The following is an 18655-nucleotide window of genomic DNA, read 5'->3' as shown; positions in this document are numbered from 1 at the left end:
TACAAGTGTTTCTGGTATGGTGCAGGTAAGACATTGCCAACATAACCAGGGATATTAAAAGAACGGATTTATGTTCACTCTATACGCTTAAAATTGCTTCACTCAGGTCTGTAGATACTTGACATGATTTTAATTTATTGTTCAAGTACCAGTGAAACACTCAGTCACATGTATAGTATTAAGTTTCTCAGCGGATCAAACAGTGATTAGGATAACCAAAATTGCTCAAATGCCTGTCTCTCTGATACGTGTTGTGCTATGTAATGACCACATAAATCTTAGATGAATTTGCAGGGTAGCCCTACAGCAGTCTGTCAAAAAAACAGGAGTTATTAAACAGAAAGGAATGATTAAATACAGAAGACAGAAAACAATTTCGTATCGACTTCAAGCAAGAAACAATGCAAAAATGGTTTTGAAATGGATCTCCCTACCCCTGAGCCTTACCTTGCACACAGTTATTTCTTTGCAGAAATAGGAAACAGAGGCAAAGCAATTCAATCCCCATTCGTTTTCAGTGCTGGCTGCGTGACAAAAAAATATTAGCGTGTTAATTATCATCCGCGTAAAGGTAGAATGTCGTAAAAACCATACATTCCCAGAGGGTATGTTTTCAGATGTCACCTACACCGGATTGCGAGGAAACTTCAACCCTACCGGGACAGACCATGAATAAAAGTCAAAACAAGGGCTACCTGGGCAGGTAAAGAGGACAAGCTGTGCATAAAGTAATGTGAACATGGTTATCACTTCCTTGTTTTACTGGACTCCTTATAAGGTATAAGGGGAAAATTCATTCAGGTGAGGATTTCTGTCAATCCCCGTCGCTCTGGGTCCTAGAGCAACCCAGCCAAGAGAGAGGGTTTTTGTGTGTACAGCAACTCTTAAAAGGCTCCTCTAAAATAACGCCTTTAATCGTTCCCTGAGGGAGTGCGTTAGGCAGACAGGTCGTAGGATTGCCAAGTGAGTATACCTGGAGAGATGTAAAAATCCCATTTTTTCAGATTTCCTGATGCAGAGGGAAACTTGTAAAGGCAACTGTGAAAAAAACAAAAAGCAGTCATTTCTGAGAATTGAGGACCTGGCTTCAGTAATTCAAGATACAGAGTACATTTATTTTATTAACATTGCAAACTGAAAAGGAAATGCTGCAGCAGTTGTGGATTTTTTAATATGTAGAAGGAGGAATAATTGCATTCTCAGTTCTGCAACTGACTTGGAAATAAAATCATGTCAGCTTTAACTCTGTGTAATAAGCGGCCAAATATTCCACAGCACAGATACAACAATATAACAAGTTATTGCTATCTCTGTTTTTTCCCCCATGTGGAATGAAGGCAAAATATGCATTTCTTATAATCTTATTAAAGGAAATAAAATTTCTTATTTGTAGATTTCATCTCTTCCCATCTTTTATGCTCTGCTATTTTCTGGTTTGAAAATCATTTGTTCAGGACAAGCCCTCTCTTATCATAAGGGTTTGCAACCGACTCTACACACTGCAGCATAAAATTATAATTTCATCAGTTGTGTTGCTGGCCTGAAAACATATGTCCTTTTTTTCTACAGTCAGAAATCCTACCAAAGTTAGCTCATAAGGACTAGGTTGCTCTCACCGGGAGAACTGGCAGAATCAGACCTCCCTTTTCAAACTGGTGGTAGCTGCAATCTTGGGGCAGGATGTGACGGTAGGGATGGGTCTATACTAGTTAAACTCAACATGCCTGGAAACATTCCTGGGCATTGAGGCCAACTGGCACAGAAAGACCTGAGTTTATGCTTGCAAATTGCCTATTGGGACCATTCTAGCAACCAAATTGTGCCCAGAAATTGTTTGCACAGAGTGTTAATTGGAAGAGGTCAAATTCATGCCAGGGAGCATTTTAACAGTTTAACAGCATGGACAATCTCATTCTAGTGCCTGGAAATATTCCCAGGCACATCCAATTTTACTAGTATTTACACAGTCTATGGGTAGTTTCATAGCAGCTCAAGCTGGATTACGTCAAGCCTACCTTTGCCCTGCCCTTGTGTTCCCACCCCTTTGCTCCTCAGTACTCATGTCCAAACAAACAGTGAGCTGATTCAAACTGATCCAATTAAAATCCAGTCACCTTCCGTGGGAAGGTGGGGGGCTACTTTTCACCTGGGTGGGTCCCTTCAGTTGTGTGGCTGCCCATTCCCGAGCCAGTGCCGGGTCAAGGGAGGGAGCAGGAAAGGCAGGCAGAGTTGGCAGGAAAGGTGGGAATATATTAGACTGTATTTAGCCCAGCTTAGGCTGTTGTGGAACCGTATCTTAACATTTCTATTTACAACAGCATTCCTAAGTCTCCTTCAGCTGCTTTCTGTGCCTTGGAGTGTCCTTTGTAAGGCACTTGTTCAGCTACAGCAATTTCCTGTGCCATGAAAAAAGCATCGATTAGATTATGTTCCCTCAGCTGAAGATGCAACTCTGTGAGGACACTGGCTGTAACTACCTAAGGTCAAAAAGAAGTGGAGTCAACTGAAAATGTTTGCTCATACTAAGAAAAAAATCCTCCATCCAACACATCTTATTTCCCTGTTTTCAATTTACATTTGTGTACGTGTCCTTTAACATTGTTGCTATGTCTACAGCCTTGCGGAGCTCCAAAACCCAGTGCTTTCCCTTTCAACGTGGAAGGTCACTTCGTAGCTCTTACCAGCCCCTGGTAATACACCACTTTGAACCGTGTGCTCCAAGGACTTGGTGGCAGTCCTTCAGCCACCAAAAGGTACCAGACACCAGCAGTGTCCCAGATTAAGGACCAGCCAGCTGAACAGCTGGCAATTAGCAAATGCCTATTCTTAGATTCAAGTTACCAAACTTTTTAGTGTAGAGAGAGTGAATAATACAGCCTACATAAAACTTACAAATTCTGTTTGAAATTATCAGTTCCCCATTTGCTTGTGTGGTAATATTTTATATAGGTCTTGGCAAGGACAGCATGACTGGAGGCTAAGTGCCTGCCTCTGAATGGGATGGCTGCCAAAGACTATCTGAATAAGTCTTGCCCGAATAAAATAACTAAGTTTCTGCAAATTATTAAGAACAGACCTCCCCAGATTGTCTGGAGAGAGCAGAGAAGGAAAAGAAAGTAGCAGAACAAACAACAACAAAAACACACAGGGAAAAAAGAGAGAAAAATCAACGTCAGTTTTGATTTTTAAAAGCTCACACAATGAGAAGCTCACAAGACTGGACAGAGTGGGAATAAAAAACTCACTGGTAGGGGCACAGGAGGTTAAGAGAGGTCCAGGAAGGGAGACAGTATGTCCCAAGAGTAGATCTTGGGCAAGGCAAGAAAACCTAGGCAGGAAGCTGACAGATGATTCTTGTTTTGAAACGTCACCAAATATCTTGTGTAATATCTAAAGGTAAGTTGACCAGGAAATTCCTCTACTAATTTAATGCTTTATTGGCTTTAACTATCACACACGCTAGAAGAGCAGAATCACAATCTGGAGTAGCCATGCTGATTTGGGGAGGATGTGTAAAAGCCTTTGGGGTCCTGGCATTGCTTGGTTTGACAGCAAAGTTCCCCTTCTTTATAAGGTTTGTAAGACAGAGTCTTGTTTTGCTCACCCAAATTAGAGGCATCAATTCAATGAGATATAACAAAAAGGTAGTTTATGGTACAGACAGAACGCAATTATTATTGTTTTCATCAGCCACTACATACTCATTTTGGAGCAAATTCCGGTCTCAATTAAATCAGGGTTACGGTATAATGACACATCGGAACAGAAAACAGCTGTTTATCTTTCCGTATGGGCAATGCTGAACAACGCAAGTCTGTGGTTCTTTAAAAGATAATAAAATTTGTATGGGATAAAATCTTTAGTGCATTTTCCCCCATACCTGGCACTTACAATACATGAAGGTAGCACAGAAAGATATTCTGTTCATCCAATCAACTTTTAACAAATTCACTAGCAAGAAACAAACATTGAATATCGAGGTACAGAAAGAAAGCAAGCTAATGTTGGGGACAGGGAATAAGAAATAAACTAAAAAACGTTAGACTCAAGTTGCATTTCATTAATAATAGTGGGCTTTTTTTCTCTAGAACAATGGTGTGTCTTTTCTAGCACACTGAGCTGAATCCACGAGTCAGCCTGGTGATGGGTCTGTAAAGGTTCCAGAATGGGAAGTGCTTGCTTACAGAAGCACGCCTCACCTTCATTTCAGAAAAAATACCAGCCTCTCCTGCAAATAGGGTATGAACTAACGTAGCATAATTACACATACAGGGAGACCAACCCAAGAGAAAACAAGTTAATTCCTTTTGTGCTAGACAAAACCTGGAAGAGGAGGCATGTTAGCTCCAGTGAAAGCTTATCAGTCAACATAGGAGATCAGTATGTCCCAAGCTCATCAGAGCAAGAAAAATCTCTTTTAATTAGACGCTGGAGAGCTATCCATATGGAGGAGAAATTCTTGTAAGCGATCTCAGCCTCACACACAACCCAGCTCTTAATTCCCAACGCTCTTCTCATACACACTGTCACCCTGAAAGCCTGGAAAAATATGGAGCAATTTAAAGACTGAATGTCCCACAGGTCAGAGGCTGAGACAGTTCTCAGAATGTTTACAGAGGTGGGGGGAAGTGTCTCCTGCACTTCAGAAGACATTTCTCTCTTCTTGCCCTTCATCAGAGAGTTTTGTGGGACTGGAGGCAGTGAGGTGGGGTGTCCCTTCTCTCCATCATATACAGTGACATTCACCTCCTCAACGCATCTGTAAGAGGCAAAGGGCTACACTCCTTAGGCCAGAGGCAGTTGCTTTGCATTTGAAACATCTTTATTCTCTCCCTGGTTGGCTTCCAAATCAAATCTGTCTAGAAAGCTCCTGACGATCTCTAATGGGGAATCAAAGTAGACTTTAAAAGTTTCGGTCAAACTTTATAACCTGAAAGATAGCAACTGAAGAATATGCAGAAGTCTACAGAATGGGTGGTTAAAATACTTTTCTCCCAAAGATGACATATGTTCTGTAGCTGCACAGTCAAGTGCTTCCGGACTCTTGGGCCAGCAGAAATGGAAGGCATTTTCTTCGGAAAAAGTCTACCCAGAAATACATCCCCCGGCAGCCTGACAGACCCCGTTCCAAAGAACGGCAATGACAGATGTTTCAGAGGATGCCTGTCAATTAGCTAAGCAACAAAGCCTGAAAAAAAGTTTCCAAGCTTGAAACTTAGCTTCATCTCTAAGGAACTAGAGGTGATTTGAGTAGCCACATAGCAGTGTGAATGTCCTGCAAACAGGACAATCCAGCACAGACGGAAACCACACACAAATACTGCAACGATACTGGAAGGACTGTCCTGTCTCTACCTTTGCTGCAGCATAGGTCCTGGCAATACTTTAGGGAGAGCAGGCAAAAACATTTAAAGAGGAAGCAACAATCCCTAATGAACAGTTCCATTTAATGGGAAAATTCAGAGTGATGGTGAATGCGACTAATCAGCTTTTTTTTTTTTTTACTTTACTTTTTTTCTAGATATAAAACAACAGTATCACCTATGAAATCACTGTGTAAAATAAATAAATGCATCTGGATTTATACATTTTAAATGCCAGTTGATACTATTTGCTATCTCTTTCGTTGTTAATCAGCATGGTGAGAGATGGGTATTGCTCCAACAGAAAATGGCATCAATCCAAAGAAACCGTTGTAAGCATTTGGGTCCTATATAAATGACACAGAGCCTGCAGTAAGTGAAAATATGAACGTACAGTGACTGAGCTGCTTCACTCCAGCTCCCAAGTTTTGGGGTGTACTAATATCATACCCCGTTAGGGACCTAGGACCAAAACACTGCTGTGTAGGGTAAGCCACAGAGCCCACCCGAGATGTGGGCAGGTGTGTGGAAATGCAAGGCCTCTCTTACTCTCCTCTCCAGGTGTTGTTCGCAAGCACTGCTACGCGCGATGGAGAGCAGCTTTAGAAGAAGATGAGGGGTGTCTCTAGCTCCTTCCAGTGGGTCGCGGGAGCCGAAGAGCCACCCAGAGGAAAGGAATTTTCTCCCTCCAGCTCTGAGCAAAGCGGGGTGTTGGGGATTCATGACTCAGGCCATGATTCATGCTCTGGTCTCCTTTCATTTCCGGAGCAGCACGCTGCTGTTAGACGAAGTCAGAGAGTGAAGTCAACAACCAACCTCTGAACAGAGAAGAACAGGAGGAAGAAGGAGGAATTGCTCACCAACTGTGCAATGAACAGCAGGCAGGCAACCCAGGGAGGGTGTTTTCAACTCATATTTACCTTGCCCACAGCTCTGACCCGTCTGGTTCCAGCCAAGGGCGTGAGCAAACCTTTGTCCTCAGTTTCCTTCGCATGGGTGAGCACCTTGAAAGATTTGTTTGCTTTTCAGATTTGAATACACTCTCACACTCAAAACGAAATAATCAAACCTCTGAACTGCGGAAGGGGTCAGGTGGAACTGGTGGGAAAATCACGCAGCATTCGAGCAGGACTGCCAGCCAGCCAGCCCACGGCACTCAAAACATACCAGGGATTTCCACACAGCCTATCAAATCTGGCCTCAGTTTCTGTTTGCTTTTCTCAGCTACATGGTACACCTTGTTCTCTCTACGCTATAAAAGCCTGGCGCTGGGGCACCAGAGCAAGCACCTCCATCCAGTGCTGGTGCAAAGCTGAACACGCTGGTGGCGGGAACTGCACTGAGCACTGACTCCACAACACCTCAGACCTCCAGCACTTTAGCTAAAGAGCTTTCTGTAACTTACTCCCTTCAGATTAATGCTAAGTGCAAACTGGACCTGCTGTCCCCGTTACAGAAGGGCCAAAGCGCGTCCTGAGACAGGCGGGTTGCAGCGGCACCAAGAGAAATGCGAAGCTTTAGCACAGTCCCGCAGCAGGCTGGGCTAGGCAGCAACGCAGAGGGAGGACTTGCTTTTGAAAAAGCTGGTAGGGTTGTGTAAACACAGTGTATTCAGGCCTGATTTACCCAGATGTAAATTCTAAACTACTGAGCTGGGATTAAATCACTTGTAAAAAGTGATTCCACTCTGGTCTTACACACAGAAAATAAATTTATCTTATAGTTGACCTTGCTGTACTTAGACCTACAGAAGTCCAGTGCTTTGCTGAAACACAGGGTTTGAATAAGGTTAATCTAGAATAACCAAAACAGATAAGCATGTTTAGCTCAGCACCCAAACAGCTGCTAAAAGCTGAGGAAAATGGGCTCAGGCACCGCCTGAAACCAGCTACGTTTCTGCAGCTTTCCAGGAGCTATTCTGAGCTCGGCCGGCATGGTTTCTATTTACAGACACGCGGGGTTCAGGCCACTCACTCCCGCCCGTGGGTGCAGGCTCTTTCTGGGAAAAGAACACGACTTAGGGTTTCAGGAGCCTTTTGTGCAGAGTGCTGCCACCTTATGGCTACTCTGCTACTCTGGAGTAGAGAAATTATTACTTTAAAACTTCATGGAAAAAAGGTGTTCAGATACTAACAGCCCTGTTACCTTTTAGCAATATTTTGCCTTGCTACATATGTAAGAACCTTTGGAGATGTTCATATCTTTGTTAAACAATTTGGTCATTTATGTTATATTAGAGTTATAATTTTCTGTTAGCATGCTTTTTTCAAATTCCTGTCTCATCTGTCACAGTAAACAACATTATTTCTAGTGGCTTTGTTATAAGCTCAGTTACATGATTCTGAAATGTCAGAAATTGTTTCCAATATCTTTGTCAGTATAAATTATTACTGTATTTTGAAAGTCTTGCCTTGTTGTTGTGTGTGTGTTTCTTACGGAAATAGGAAGGAAATTTAAACCAACAGTGTCCACTCACACGTAAACAGAAACATTGGAAAAACAACCTTATACAGAACGATTAGTGCTTCTACAATTCTTCTTAAAGAACTGGTAAGAACTGTCGATATTACATATCTAACTAAAACCATGCAAGACTAAGAACATGTAAATAGAACCACCTCTAAATAAAAATAAAATCAACTAAATCAATTCCAAGTATTTTGGCTGAGTAATACCAAAAGGATAAGGCAGGGCAGATTTTCCTTAACAATGTTTTCTGGGAGTTCAAAAGAATCGATCATATAAATACTGTCAATAATATTTGATCCACTGATACCTTATGCTTCTTATCTCATACGTTTGCAACTGCATTGCTGTGCTTCAGTTGGACACTTAGCACACAGAATTACCATAATTTTAAACCTTTTTTTTTTTACTTTAATTCTTAACATTTTGTAGCACATCAGTATGTCACAGGAGGCCACAGAGTCATGCTATCTATCTGAACCAATAAATTAACAGAAATTTCAGAAAATACTGTTGCCACAATAGTACAAAGCAGAAGGCACACCACTGCAAAGGATCTCGTAGATGTTGAAGATGTGTCCTTTCACCTTACACAACAGTGTTAGTAAACTTATGAAAAATCCATCATAAGACTACTCAGACTAACTCTCTGGCAGAGAGGCAAATAGAAAGTGGCTCTACTCACCTTTATGGCATATGCAAGAACTAGGTGAATTCTGTATTATCCAATTTGCAAGGAAATAAGTTCCATTTTACTGTGATACCCTCACCTACAGTGGTTTGTTCCTGTCACTCTTACTAGAAGACTGTTTCAGAGACTTCACTCTTCTCATGGCTGGAAACCTCCTCAGCTCCAGCCTGGAGGGACTAACTTTCAATTTATATCCATTTGTTTTAATGACAACATTGTCTGGTAACTTAAATAACTTCTTTCCTTTCCTAGTATTTGCCCTGCCCTTCTTTCCCCTCCCCTCGATGTATTTATAGACAGCAATTGTATATCCCTCATTCTTTGTTTTGTCCAGTACTACCTCTCTGCATTTCTTTCAATGCTCTTTCCTAATTATGGGTGACAGACTGTTCAGAGTACTCCAGAAGAGCTGCGACCGGTGCCTTCTACAACGGTGTCTGTACTTAAGTATCCCTCCTTAAGTCTCCTGCACTGTATCTAAGGAGGACCATTTTTGCTGTTCCTATGGCTCCATCCCACCTCTCTCAGCATCCTTCTGCGACTGACCAAGACATTATGGTCTTTCTCTTGCCCAACTGATAAGCCACAATTTATAGCAGAAATCGTTTCCACCTCAGTTTGTGTGTGATCTGGCACTTGTGCTATTAAATTCTACGCCACACCTCCAGCTCTCAAGTTCCCCCACAATATGTATATAATGGTATGGAGATTTTTCTCATCTGACCATGCCACTTTTAGCAGCAATGAAAGTATTAATACTTTCAGAGACTAGCTGAAACTGTGATGTTTGAAACTCTCTACCCAACCTTTAGGTAGCCCAATAATTCCCGTTCCAGAGTAGATGGTATCATACATACATTTCCTCAGCCCTTATGCATTGTATCAAACTTTTATTGCTTTCATCCTATTTTCTCCATTTTATCTCCACACCCCTATTTATTCTTTCTTGCAAAAATGCGTAAAAAATTTCCGTATTACTAAGGTCAGATTAATGAAGCTGTAGATGTGAGGTCACTTTTTCCTCTGCTCTTCTCTCTCCTTTGTTTTGGCAGATCTTTTAAGAAAAACTTGCTCCTGTACTTGAAATTTAATTTGCTCATTCTTTCAGCATTTTAGGATGGATAACAGACATCATTCCTCTCTGGGCCTACTATACTCTGGATTTACTTTTCAAGTTTGTAAATGTTAGCTTTTATTTCTACAGAAAAGAAGAAAAATTGTTTATTTGTTTTGGGCAGTATCTACACAATATTTCATCTCTGCCCCATCCTTGCCACATACCAGACCCCCTTTTGTTTGTGTGGTAGAAGAAACTTTCAGTCTTTCCAATTTTGCTTACAGACGGTAAGTCTGCAAACTTGACAAATCTGACTGCACCCTCTGCTTCCTGGTTCCCAGGATACCGTTTTCACTGATGACCTGGTATGGTGGGGTTTTCTTCCCCTATGACTTTCACCCTCTTCGCTCACTCCTAGTATCTTTTTTTTGAAGGATTTATTCATCCAATAAGGTGCTAACGCCCTTCACTCTCTACTCACAGTGCAAAGTGCGGATTTTTAAAATATTATTTAAATTAAAGAAATTCTAATACTCAGATTTGGAACCTTCATCCACTTGACATTGCTAACTAGTTTCTTTAGGTACAACACTTCAGAAGGACAGATTTTGAGAAACTAACAGGGCTATTCTTGTTTATTCTTTCACTTATTTTCAATTTAATCAAGTTGGGATAACTTTAGCTAGGTTATTTTCTACAACCAGCTGCTCTATGTCATCACTACCTAACAAAGACCACCTAGAATAGCATCATGGTAGTCCAGTGACTGCTTAGTGATGAAATCTGCCAGCTATTACACCCTGGAATAACTGGCTCTACCATTATCAGTAACATTGCTTTATACTCCATTTCTGAGCGGTTAAAATCTCCTGCAATGAGACAATGCTTGGAACTTTCTCTTTCATGCTTGTAATCATCTGTGTCAGGTATGTGTAACAGTTCCTTAGCGGTCCGTCAGAAGACCTTTAGTTTGACAAATTCCATTCTGCCCATGCCACCTCTCTCCGCCTCTGCAGGAGACTTCATTGTTACTGAGTGATGCCTCTGTACCTCTCTTCTTATTTCTAGTTTTCTTACCAGTCTACACATTGGTTCAAGTGTATTTCAGTCATAGATTACCCATCCACCATACTTCGCTATTCTTGGGAGATTCGGGGTCATCCTGGGTGCTGCAGTTCTAGCCTGCCTCTGTTTGCACACACAATTTTTGTACACAAACATCTTGGCTCATCTTCTATGATAATGTGCAAATTTTTTTAATTACGTTGCTCATATCCCTTTTATTCTTGACATCCAGGCCATTAACATCACATTCCTACCTGTGTCAGTACTGATTTTTCCTGTCTATTTTGCTCCCAATCTGATATTTCTTTCTCCCCCATATATTCACTGCTTTCTGCTTTTCAGAACCAGGCGTGGAAGTTACTTACAAGTGCCCCCAACCTTCTCCCCTATTTCCTAGCTTACAATCCTTTTACTGATTATACTGATATATAAATATATATTGTTATCCTGTATTATTTTGTAGTATGCTACATGATGTAATCATGTTACACTGTACTGATGTAAATTATAGCAAACTTGGTTCCAGAAAATTAATACCACGTTTGCTCCGATGGAGTTCATCTAGTTTCTGTGAAAAATGCTCTTTCTTCTCAAAAGTTAAATGCCCTACAACACTCCTCATAACATCAATTCTTAAGACATCTGCTGCTCTTTATTATCTTGCATGCTTTAACACACCCTATTCAGGAATTAAATGCTGCAGTGGGAGCTTTTCCTTCAGGACAAACCTACTCACACAGATTTCCCCTGTTTTGTGTTCTTCTCAGTGCTCCCTCCTTCAGTCTTTTATCCTACAACGTGAGCTGGTACAAAGTTATATTTCATCCCAGAGATGATTGCATTGCCACAGATGCTAAAATGGCTTCTGTTTTATAAATGGAATAAATAATAAAGCTGCACACACATACTGTGTGTACGTCTGCCCGGAATACAATCATTTTAGCTTGAAATTATGCCGTAATAGTACTGCTGACTTTACATTTATGGGGCAGTTTTAAAATAGCTTCAGTTAAAATAAATGTATTTTTGAATGAAAGAGATAAAGTGAAAGCCTGAATATACTTTTGAACTTCAGTAACTGTGTGAGATGTCTCATCAGTTCTCCTGGAGATATTTTAGTCATTCGGAGTTAATCATTACCTGAAATTATGTGAAAAACCTATTCAAAGCCAGTCTACAATACAGTGTTGTGTTAGGGAAGAAATGCAGACACTGAGTCATAGCTGTCAGTTATTTATTATGCTTCAGTCAGTTATGATGTGATTCTTTCCAACATTATTCTTGCTTTTGATTTACAGTAAGATACTGATCTGGTGGATGAGACTCTCTCAATTAGAGCAAGACCCTGCCCACCCTAATCAGGAGAGATGTTTTAGTATCTAACTACCATAAGGTCACTACAAAATTTTAAAGCTGTCTGAAAAATATACATAGGGGTAAAGAGGTTAACGAGTTAACATTAATTTGGAAGAGGCATCTGAATGCCCTTTTACATCAGTGAATGATAGCTGTGCTCAGTAATGTCTGAGAGCAACAGGAGAGACCAAGGAAGAAAACACTGGTGCTATGGTTGCACCCGGGGACCGTGCCAAGCCATGAATGTGGTTATAAGCAAACCTCCAGGGAACAGCAAACACGGGTCCTGGGCTAACACACCAGGGGTGCCTCACCCTGCGTTTTCTACAGACACAGTCAAGAGCAAACTGGTTCCTAACTCAGGCACATCAGGTGCTTACTGCTACACAGAAGAAAACTGGGCCAGGAAGAAGTCAATCCGACATATCGTTTGTTCATTTTATTTTTCAGCTCTCTTTCTGGACTTTAGAGCTAGGGAAGTTCCTCTCTTGCTCTGTAGTGTGTGAACTTTCTTGCATGCAGGAAAAACAAAAATGCCTTCTTCTGCCTATGTCACGTTAACCTGAAGATAAAAGTGGATAGGTACATGACCTACAAGTCAAAATCATGGTAACGATTTCAAGCAAGATTATGTAATAAATAGTGCCAGCAGTGGACTGAATATGCTAATAATGTCTTATGGAAAGCACATATTTATCGTGTTCTCATGATGTCATAATTTTCTGTCTCATTTTGTGAAAGTTGATCAATATTTATGGTTTTAAACATACACAAAAGCAAAAAAAACCATTGCAGTTATTTATTCAGGCTGTGCTGACACACAACTACTCACGATGCCTGCGCAGTCACATTACTGATAAAAACACTCATTTTTACTAGGTCTCCTTCATCATCAGTTTGCTCACGTGGGGTAATAAAGCCTATTTTTCCTTCATCCTGAACTGATATTTATGTTCTCATGTGTTACCATCTGATTCATCCTTACCACTTTCATAGGAGTATTTTTCTTTTCTTCCCCTGCTGCTTCAAAAACCCCCTCTTAGATTTATTTGCTATGCTTGTGTGTTGAGCAATGGTAGTTTGATTTAGCTCGTGCTTCTGAACTTACATATTAACGAATCTTTCAAGACTTGGCCTTTTGCTTACATTCTCCTAAGTTCACAGTCTTCACAGTATATCATTTTCTTTATGATCCTGGTACTGTGCTTCTTCTGTTGTTATAGTGATGCTTGAGGAAGATTGTTCCTTGGAAGAAATTGCTCCTGTCTTGCAACCAGAACCGGTCCAGGCTCAGGGTCAGACAGAGCATCACAAGCTCCAATCTGGGCAGCCTTTCTGGCTGAAGAAATTCCTTAGTGCAGCTCTTGTGGGAGAAATCTGTTAACCTCTTTCTGTTTATAATGTCTATTAATACTCTGAATAACAGTACAGGCATCACAGAGGCCTTGATTTGATTCTACAAGGACAGCAGGTAAATATTGCCAGGGAAATAACAGTCTCGTGTCGGGAACAGGGGATTTCCAAATCTGAGCCTGAAAGCCTGGGTGGAGGACAGCCAAGCACAGGAGGTGTGGAAGCCAGGAAAAGGTCAGAGAGGGAGCAAAGCTTGCTGAAGCCGATTTTAAACAACAGTTTGAGGTATTGGCTGTGGTTTTAATACCCATTGCTACCAGATGAGAGGAATTGCTGCTAGCATGGCTCTGTGGGACCGAAAGGGGCAAGAAGCATCTTCTGGTGATGATAAGGATCACCACTACAAGTAGGTTTTCTGCCCTGGGGAGGGACAGCAGCATTTGCAGTCCTACCCTCTAGATGGTTCTGCTAAGGGAGGGAAAACCAACCTCTATATGACCTTAATAAGACAGCTCTGAAGACACAGCCCGGAGGCTTTATCGTACAAGTGCTGTTCCTAGGTAGTCTGGCAGGGTCTCATTTCAGGGGCAGCTAGCGCTAAATGAAACCTCATTTTGATCAGGCTCTGCCTCCCAGCTGACAAGCCTGCAGATGGCCGAGTATTGCCTTGTCACAGCCTTCAGGCTGTCTGGGTGCCAGCAATGGGAAGCAAACCCTAAAGGAGAAGCCTGGCCTCAGGTTTGCAATTCTGTACCCCTGAGAAAAGGATGAGAACCGCTGCAAAAGCAGTGCTGCTCTGGCTCTGCCGGTCTGCTGAACTCATCCCAGCTGCTTCGGTTGTTACTGGAAGAAAGTGCTGAGCAAGTGTACAGGGAAAATCTGATGCATTAATTTGTGTTTTCTTATATATAGGATACCAGAGAGCAAGTTGGATGAGAGTTTTGGATACCATTGAAATGCTGACCAGGTCACAGAAGTTTGATTTAAGAGGCATATTCCTATCTTCCTAAACTTTCAAAATGAAATGTTTCAAAATGACAGGACAGGCATCTTACGAATTTCCCCAAGCCCCTTCACTCTTAACAGATAGTGTGAATGTTTTAATTAAAGCTTTGACGGAGAAGTAGATCAGGACTACTGTATCATTTTCCTTTCATGGCATGCTTCAGCAAGCTGATGCAGATTGCTAGGTCGATGAGATATATCAATATTATAAGACACACCATGTGTCAGGCCGAACACATTAAAGGCTGATATTAAATTTTAACATAGATCATGAATCACTCAAAGTTATTCAGCCATCCAGAATTAAGATGAAAAGTATGAGTAACAAGGGGGTTTTTTGTTTTGTTTTTATATAAGCAGGAGGATGAGGCACCTGAACAAAGGTTCGTATGAGACAACAACTTTAACTCTGCTCATGTAGAAGTGGTTCAGACATTTAGATCGCGACACAGAAAAATCTACATTTGCATTTTGCTGAAGACCTCACCATAGCTTTCTGAGAATTAAAATTTTGACAACTTGATTTGGGGGGAGCCTGTTAAGAACATGAATCTGGTAAAAAAAATAAAAATCTGTGTATATATAAAAAACCACAACAACCTTTTAAAAAAAGTTGTCCTTTACATCTCCCAAAGAGAGAACAGGTAGTGTTCAAATTGAATGCTGCTTTACTCAGTCCTTCTCTTTTTGACCATTTACTGGTATTGTTAGCTAAAGTTTCTTACAAAGGTGTTCAACTGTAAAATTATTTTGGGTTAGATCTCAACCACACAACTCGGTCACTAAAGTGACTTACTGCATTGAGTAGTCCTTGACTTTACTGGCACTAACATGGACCGTATGCCCTACAAATTGTAATAAGTATTTACATGATCTTACATACTTTGGACAATATGTTATCATGATTCATCATTCCTTATCTGTCTTTATTTTTTCTGATTTTGGTTTTTTTATAGCTCACCTCTGTCTAGACCAAGACGCAACTCCTTATAAACACAAGCTTAATCATACCTAGACATGCAAGCTCAGCTGGGCAAGTAGGAGATGTTCTTTAATACTTCTCATCAGCTTAGCAGTTTCCCTTTCTATTTCAGTAGCATGGAAATATTTTGTTCTCAGAAAAAAAGCTTTATTTTTTCCTCCTTACTGTAGGACGTGCATTGATGAAGTATCTGATGATGACGTTCACTGCTGACTATTATTAAAAGTACTTGCTGCAATAAGATTACTCATTCACTTTCTGTACATTTTTGGTAAGCCTGTGGTACCTCAGAACCTGCCTCTGTCACTGGGGACAGGACAGAAGCACTCACAGAGCTCTACAGCTCTGCCAGAAGGAAGAGGACCGTTTTTTGGCATCCTGAATAGAAGTAGCTCTGTAGTGAAAGACCATTGTTCAAAAATGGCACAATCATCAGAGATGGTGGCACAGCAAAAGAAGCACTGAGAGCACTGCAGCCAGAGACGCAAGTAACAGGTCTATTCATAGCAGTGCTTTTCCCCAGGGGATGGCGTCTTGTGAGTGACTTCATTAACTGCTGACAGCAGACAGACTGCACTGCGCTGGGAGTGAAAGGGAAACACTCATCAGATGGCCCCAGCCACAACTGAGGAAACGCACAGAAGAGACAACTGGCAAGTGTGGTGCTTTCCTCACTGTTCAGAAGAAGTTAGTCACATCCCTAAATTTAATGCTCTATTCCTTTCCTTTCGGTACAGCAATCTTCTTTTGTACAGACTCACTGTTTGCACAAAGGGCACTGCTGTCGATTCAACGCGCTCTTGGAAACTTCCCAGACTGTGGAAGGTGGGGTCTGAATTCCAGATCGGTTGCTAATTGTAAGGAGAACCCCCAAATATCTTGGCATTTGTTACTTTTAATAGTCGGGAGAAGACATCTACCAAACCTCATTACCTGTCATTCAATGCCATGCTGCGTTTGACCTCTCACACTTCCCTCGCTGCGTGGCCAGCAGAACGTGTGCTCCCTTTGGTGTCTCTAGCACATTTACTCACAGAAACAGGGTCACACAGCCCAAATGACCTATAATCGTAGAACCAAGGATCCCCACTCCCTCCATGCGCTTAAAAACATCCATCCCTATCACACCAACCTTGAGGCGCCTGCAGGTGCTCTCCAGACTTAAAAGATCATACTAACAGCTAAACAGCTGATAGCTGAAATACAAGATTTTCTACACACAATTACTTCCTACTTTGCTCCAAAAATATACAGAAAAACACATCGCCTTACCTCCCGTTCCCCAGTACACTTGAGCATTTTTCGGGTGCAGAACAGACTCTCTGACATTGCAGCCGTCCTTGCGCTGCAGCTCAGCTTTCCGCTGGATCACAGGGAGCTTCTCTTTCTCTGCATGGCAGCTGCCTTGCTCCTTGCCAGCCCTGCAGCCAAGTCTCCTTTTTCAAAAGCACACCGCCATCCTGCTCCTTCTAAATTCAGTTTTCTCTGTGAATTCTCCAGGCTCACCGGGTGTCTGTGTTTCAAACATTAATACCTTGATTATTGGCTTTCTTTAGCAGGTTTTCTACTCTCCAAACCCTAATTCCTTTAAAAAGTTTAAAGAAAACTGGCCTAAAATGCCATTAGTCAAAAGTCCTATTCTTCCCAGAGGCAACACTAATAGTCCTTCATATCCAAGCAGGCTATTTATAGGAATGGTGACAGTGTGTCTAACCCCACAGTACAATGAGCATGAGGCAGTCCACACAAGACGTGATGATAGAGGCTGTTCATAAAATCAAAACTGGAATTCACGCGCTGTACGTCAATAGTGATTTAAGCAACCACTTTCTTTTCTCACTCCAGAGAGAAGAACTAAAAGCCCTCTTAGCACAGGGACACATAGCACAATGTCACGGGAATAATTAATCCATTATTTTAAAGAGTAATGTTGAAGCTATTCGGATTTTTAAGTTTTATATTCATTATAATCCTAATCCACTCTCTTTCTGCAATGCAGTGCTTCCACCTCTCAGGCACCTGCTTTCTGCCCAGGTCACACACACTTTCTGAAAGTGCTTCTTCCCCATAAACTGCATTGCAGGTTCATCTTAACAGGCATAAAAGTAGGTCCTTTGAGCTGAGTAGCAGAATACAATTAGTTTGGGATAAACAACAGATGAATCCCAGACAAGCCCCAACCCAAACCAGAAATGGCAAGGAAGCAGATTTACTTTTGGGTACGAGCAAGGAAGCATCAGTACCAGCTGGGTTGCGAATCAGAGCAGCAAACAGCTATAACACTCTTAGAATCATAGAATCATTAAGGTTGGACCCAACACCGCCATGCCCACTAAACCATGTCCCTAAGCACCTCATCTACACGTCTTCTAAGGTACTAAGTGGGAAGCTAAGCATAAAGAGCAGAAGCATCCTAGTGTATACATCATTTCCCTGGGCAGGAGATGAAGAGCTGGGGAAGCACTGTAAGGAAAGGGAAAGCACGTAGAAAGCAGGCAGGGATAAGATGAGGATCTAATGTAGGGTTAGGGAAGCACTTGGTGGAAGATTGGAAAAGCCTGAGAAGAGGCAGGGAAAGGGCGTTACTTGGAGCAGGGCTGGGAGCTGCGGTGACTGGGGCACCCTGCGGTGGCACAGCAGGGTCAGCAGCCCACTGGCCCCTTCCCCATGGCCAGGCTGCCCTGCTACAGGGGCAAAGGAGACCAATGCACACCCCATGGGCCTCAGTCCCAGCTGGGGACCCCTCACCACCAGTACTGCCACTTTCCCTCTATCTACAGTAATAAATAAAACAACCACCCCGTCCCTGCAAGACCCAGGTAGGAAGATAATAACCAGGTCATGCTCCACTCTCCCTCATCATGTCCACACCCCCCCCCCCCCGGCCTAGGGCACAGCCCTTTGGGCTGATGCACACAGGTGGGGATGTAACGGGGCCCCATGCTGGTTCTCCCTGTGCTGCAAGCATGTAGCATGTGCTGCTGCAGAATAAACACTCTGTATTGTCCTCTCCCCCTCCCTGCCTTCAAAGAAATTAAATCCCTCACAAAACTTCACTCACTTTGTGCCTGCGAGTGACTCCCACCAGCAAGCTGGTGGCACAGCTCCTGTGGCAGCTGCAGGGTCCCTCAGAAGGTGGGTGATGTGGGGTGCTACAGGGCACCCCCACAAAGCTATGCCCCACTCCTGCTCCGCTTGGTGTGTCCCTGTCCTCAGATGGGACCGTGCATGGCTGCAGTGCCATGCTCAGGCAGGACACTGTGGTAACAGCTGGAGGTTACTTCTTTACTGTCAGTGTCACCCATGCCTGTGTCTGC

General features: G+C 42.2%; 1 protein-coding gene across 4 annotated transcripts in view; it reads right to left on the bottom strand.

Moving 5' to 3' along the window:
- Positions 1-16643, bottom strand: part of ITGB6 (integrin subunit beta 6) — a 53000-nt gene extending 36357 nt beyond the window's left edge. The window contains exons 1-3 of one of the 4 annotated variants that reach the window (XM_076342783.1): positions 16611-16643; positions 974-1038; positions 448-524 (exon numbers count right to left, since the gene is read on the bottom strand). In XM_076342783.1, coding sequence (XP_076198898.1) covers positions 448-508 — 61 coding nt within the window. In that variant the 5' untranslated portion in view covers positions 509-524; positions 974-1038; positions 16611-16643. Of the gene's footprint in view, positions 1-447; positions 664-695; positions 756-973; positions 1039-16610 lie in introns of those variants that run through there. The other 3 variants (XM_076342782.1, XM_076342781.1, XM_076342780.1) reach the window with 3 other exon arrangements.
- Positions 16644-18655: the final 2012 nt, after the last annotated feature.

Source organism: Aptenodytes patagonicus, chromosome 6 (genome assembly GCF_965638725.1).
Source record: "Aptenodytes patagonicus chromosome 6, bAptPat1.pri.cur, whole genome shotgun sequence".
Lineage (NCBI taxonomy): Eukaryota > Metazoa > Chordata > Aves > Sphenisciformes > Spheniscidae > Aptenodytes > Aptenodytes patagonicus.
Note: the sequence above shows the minus strand (reverse complement) of the source record. Positions and strands in the feature narration are given on the sequence as shown.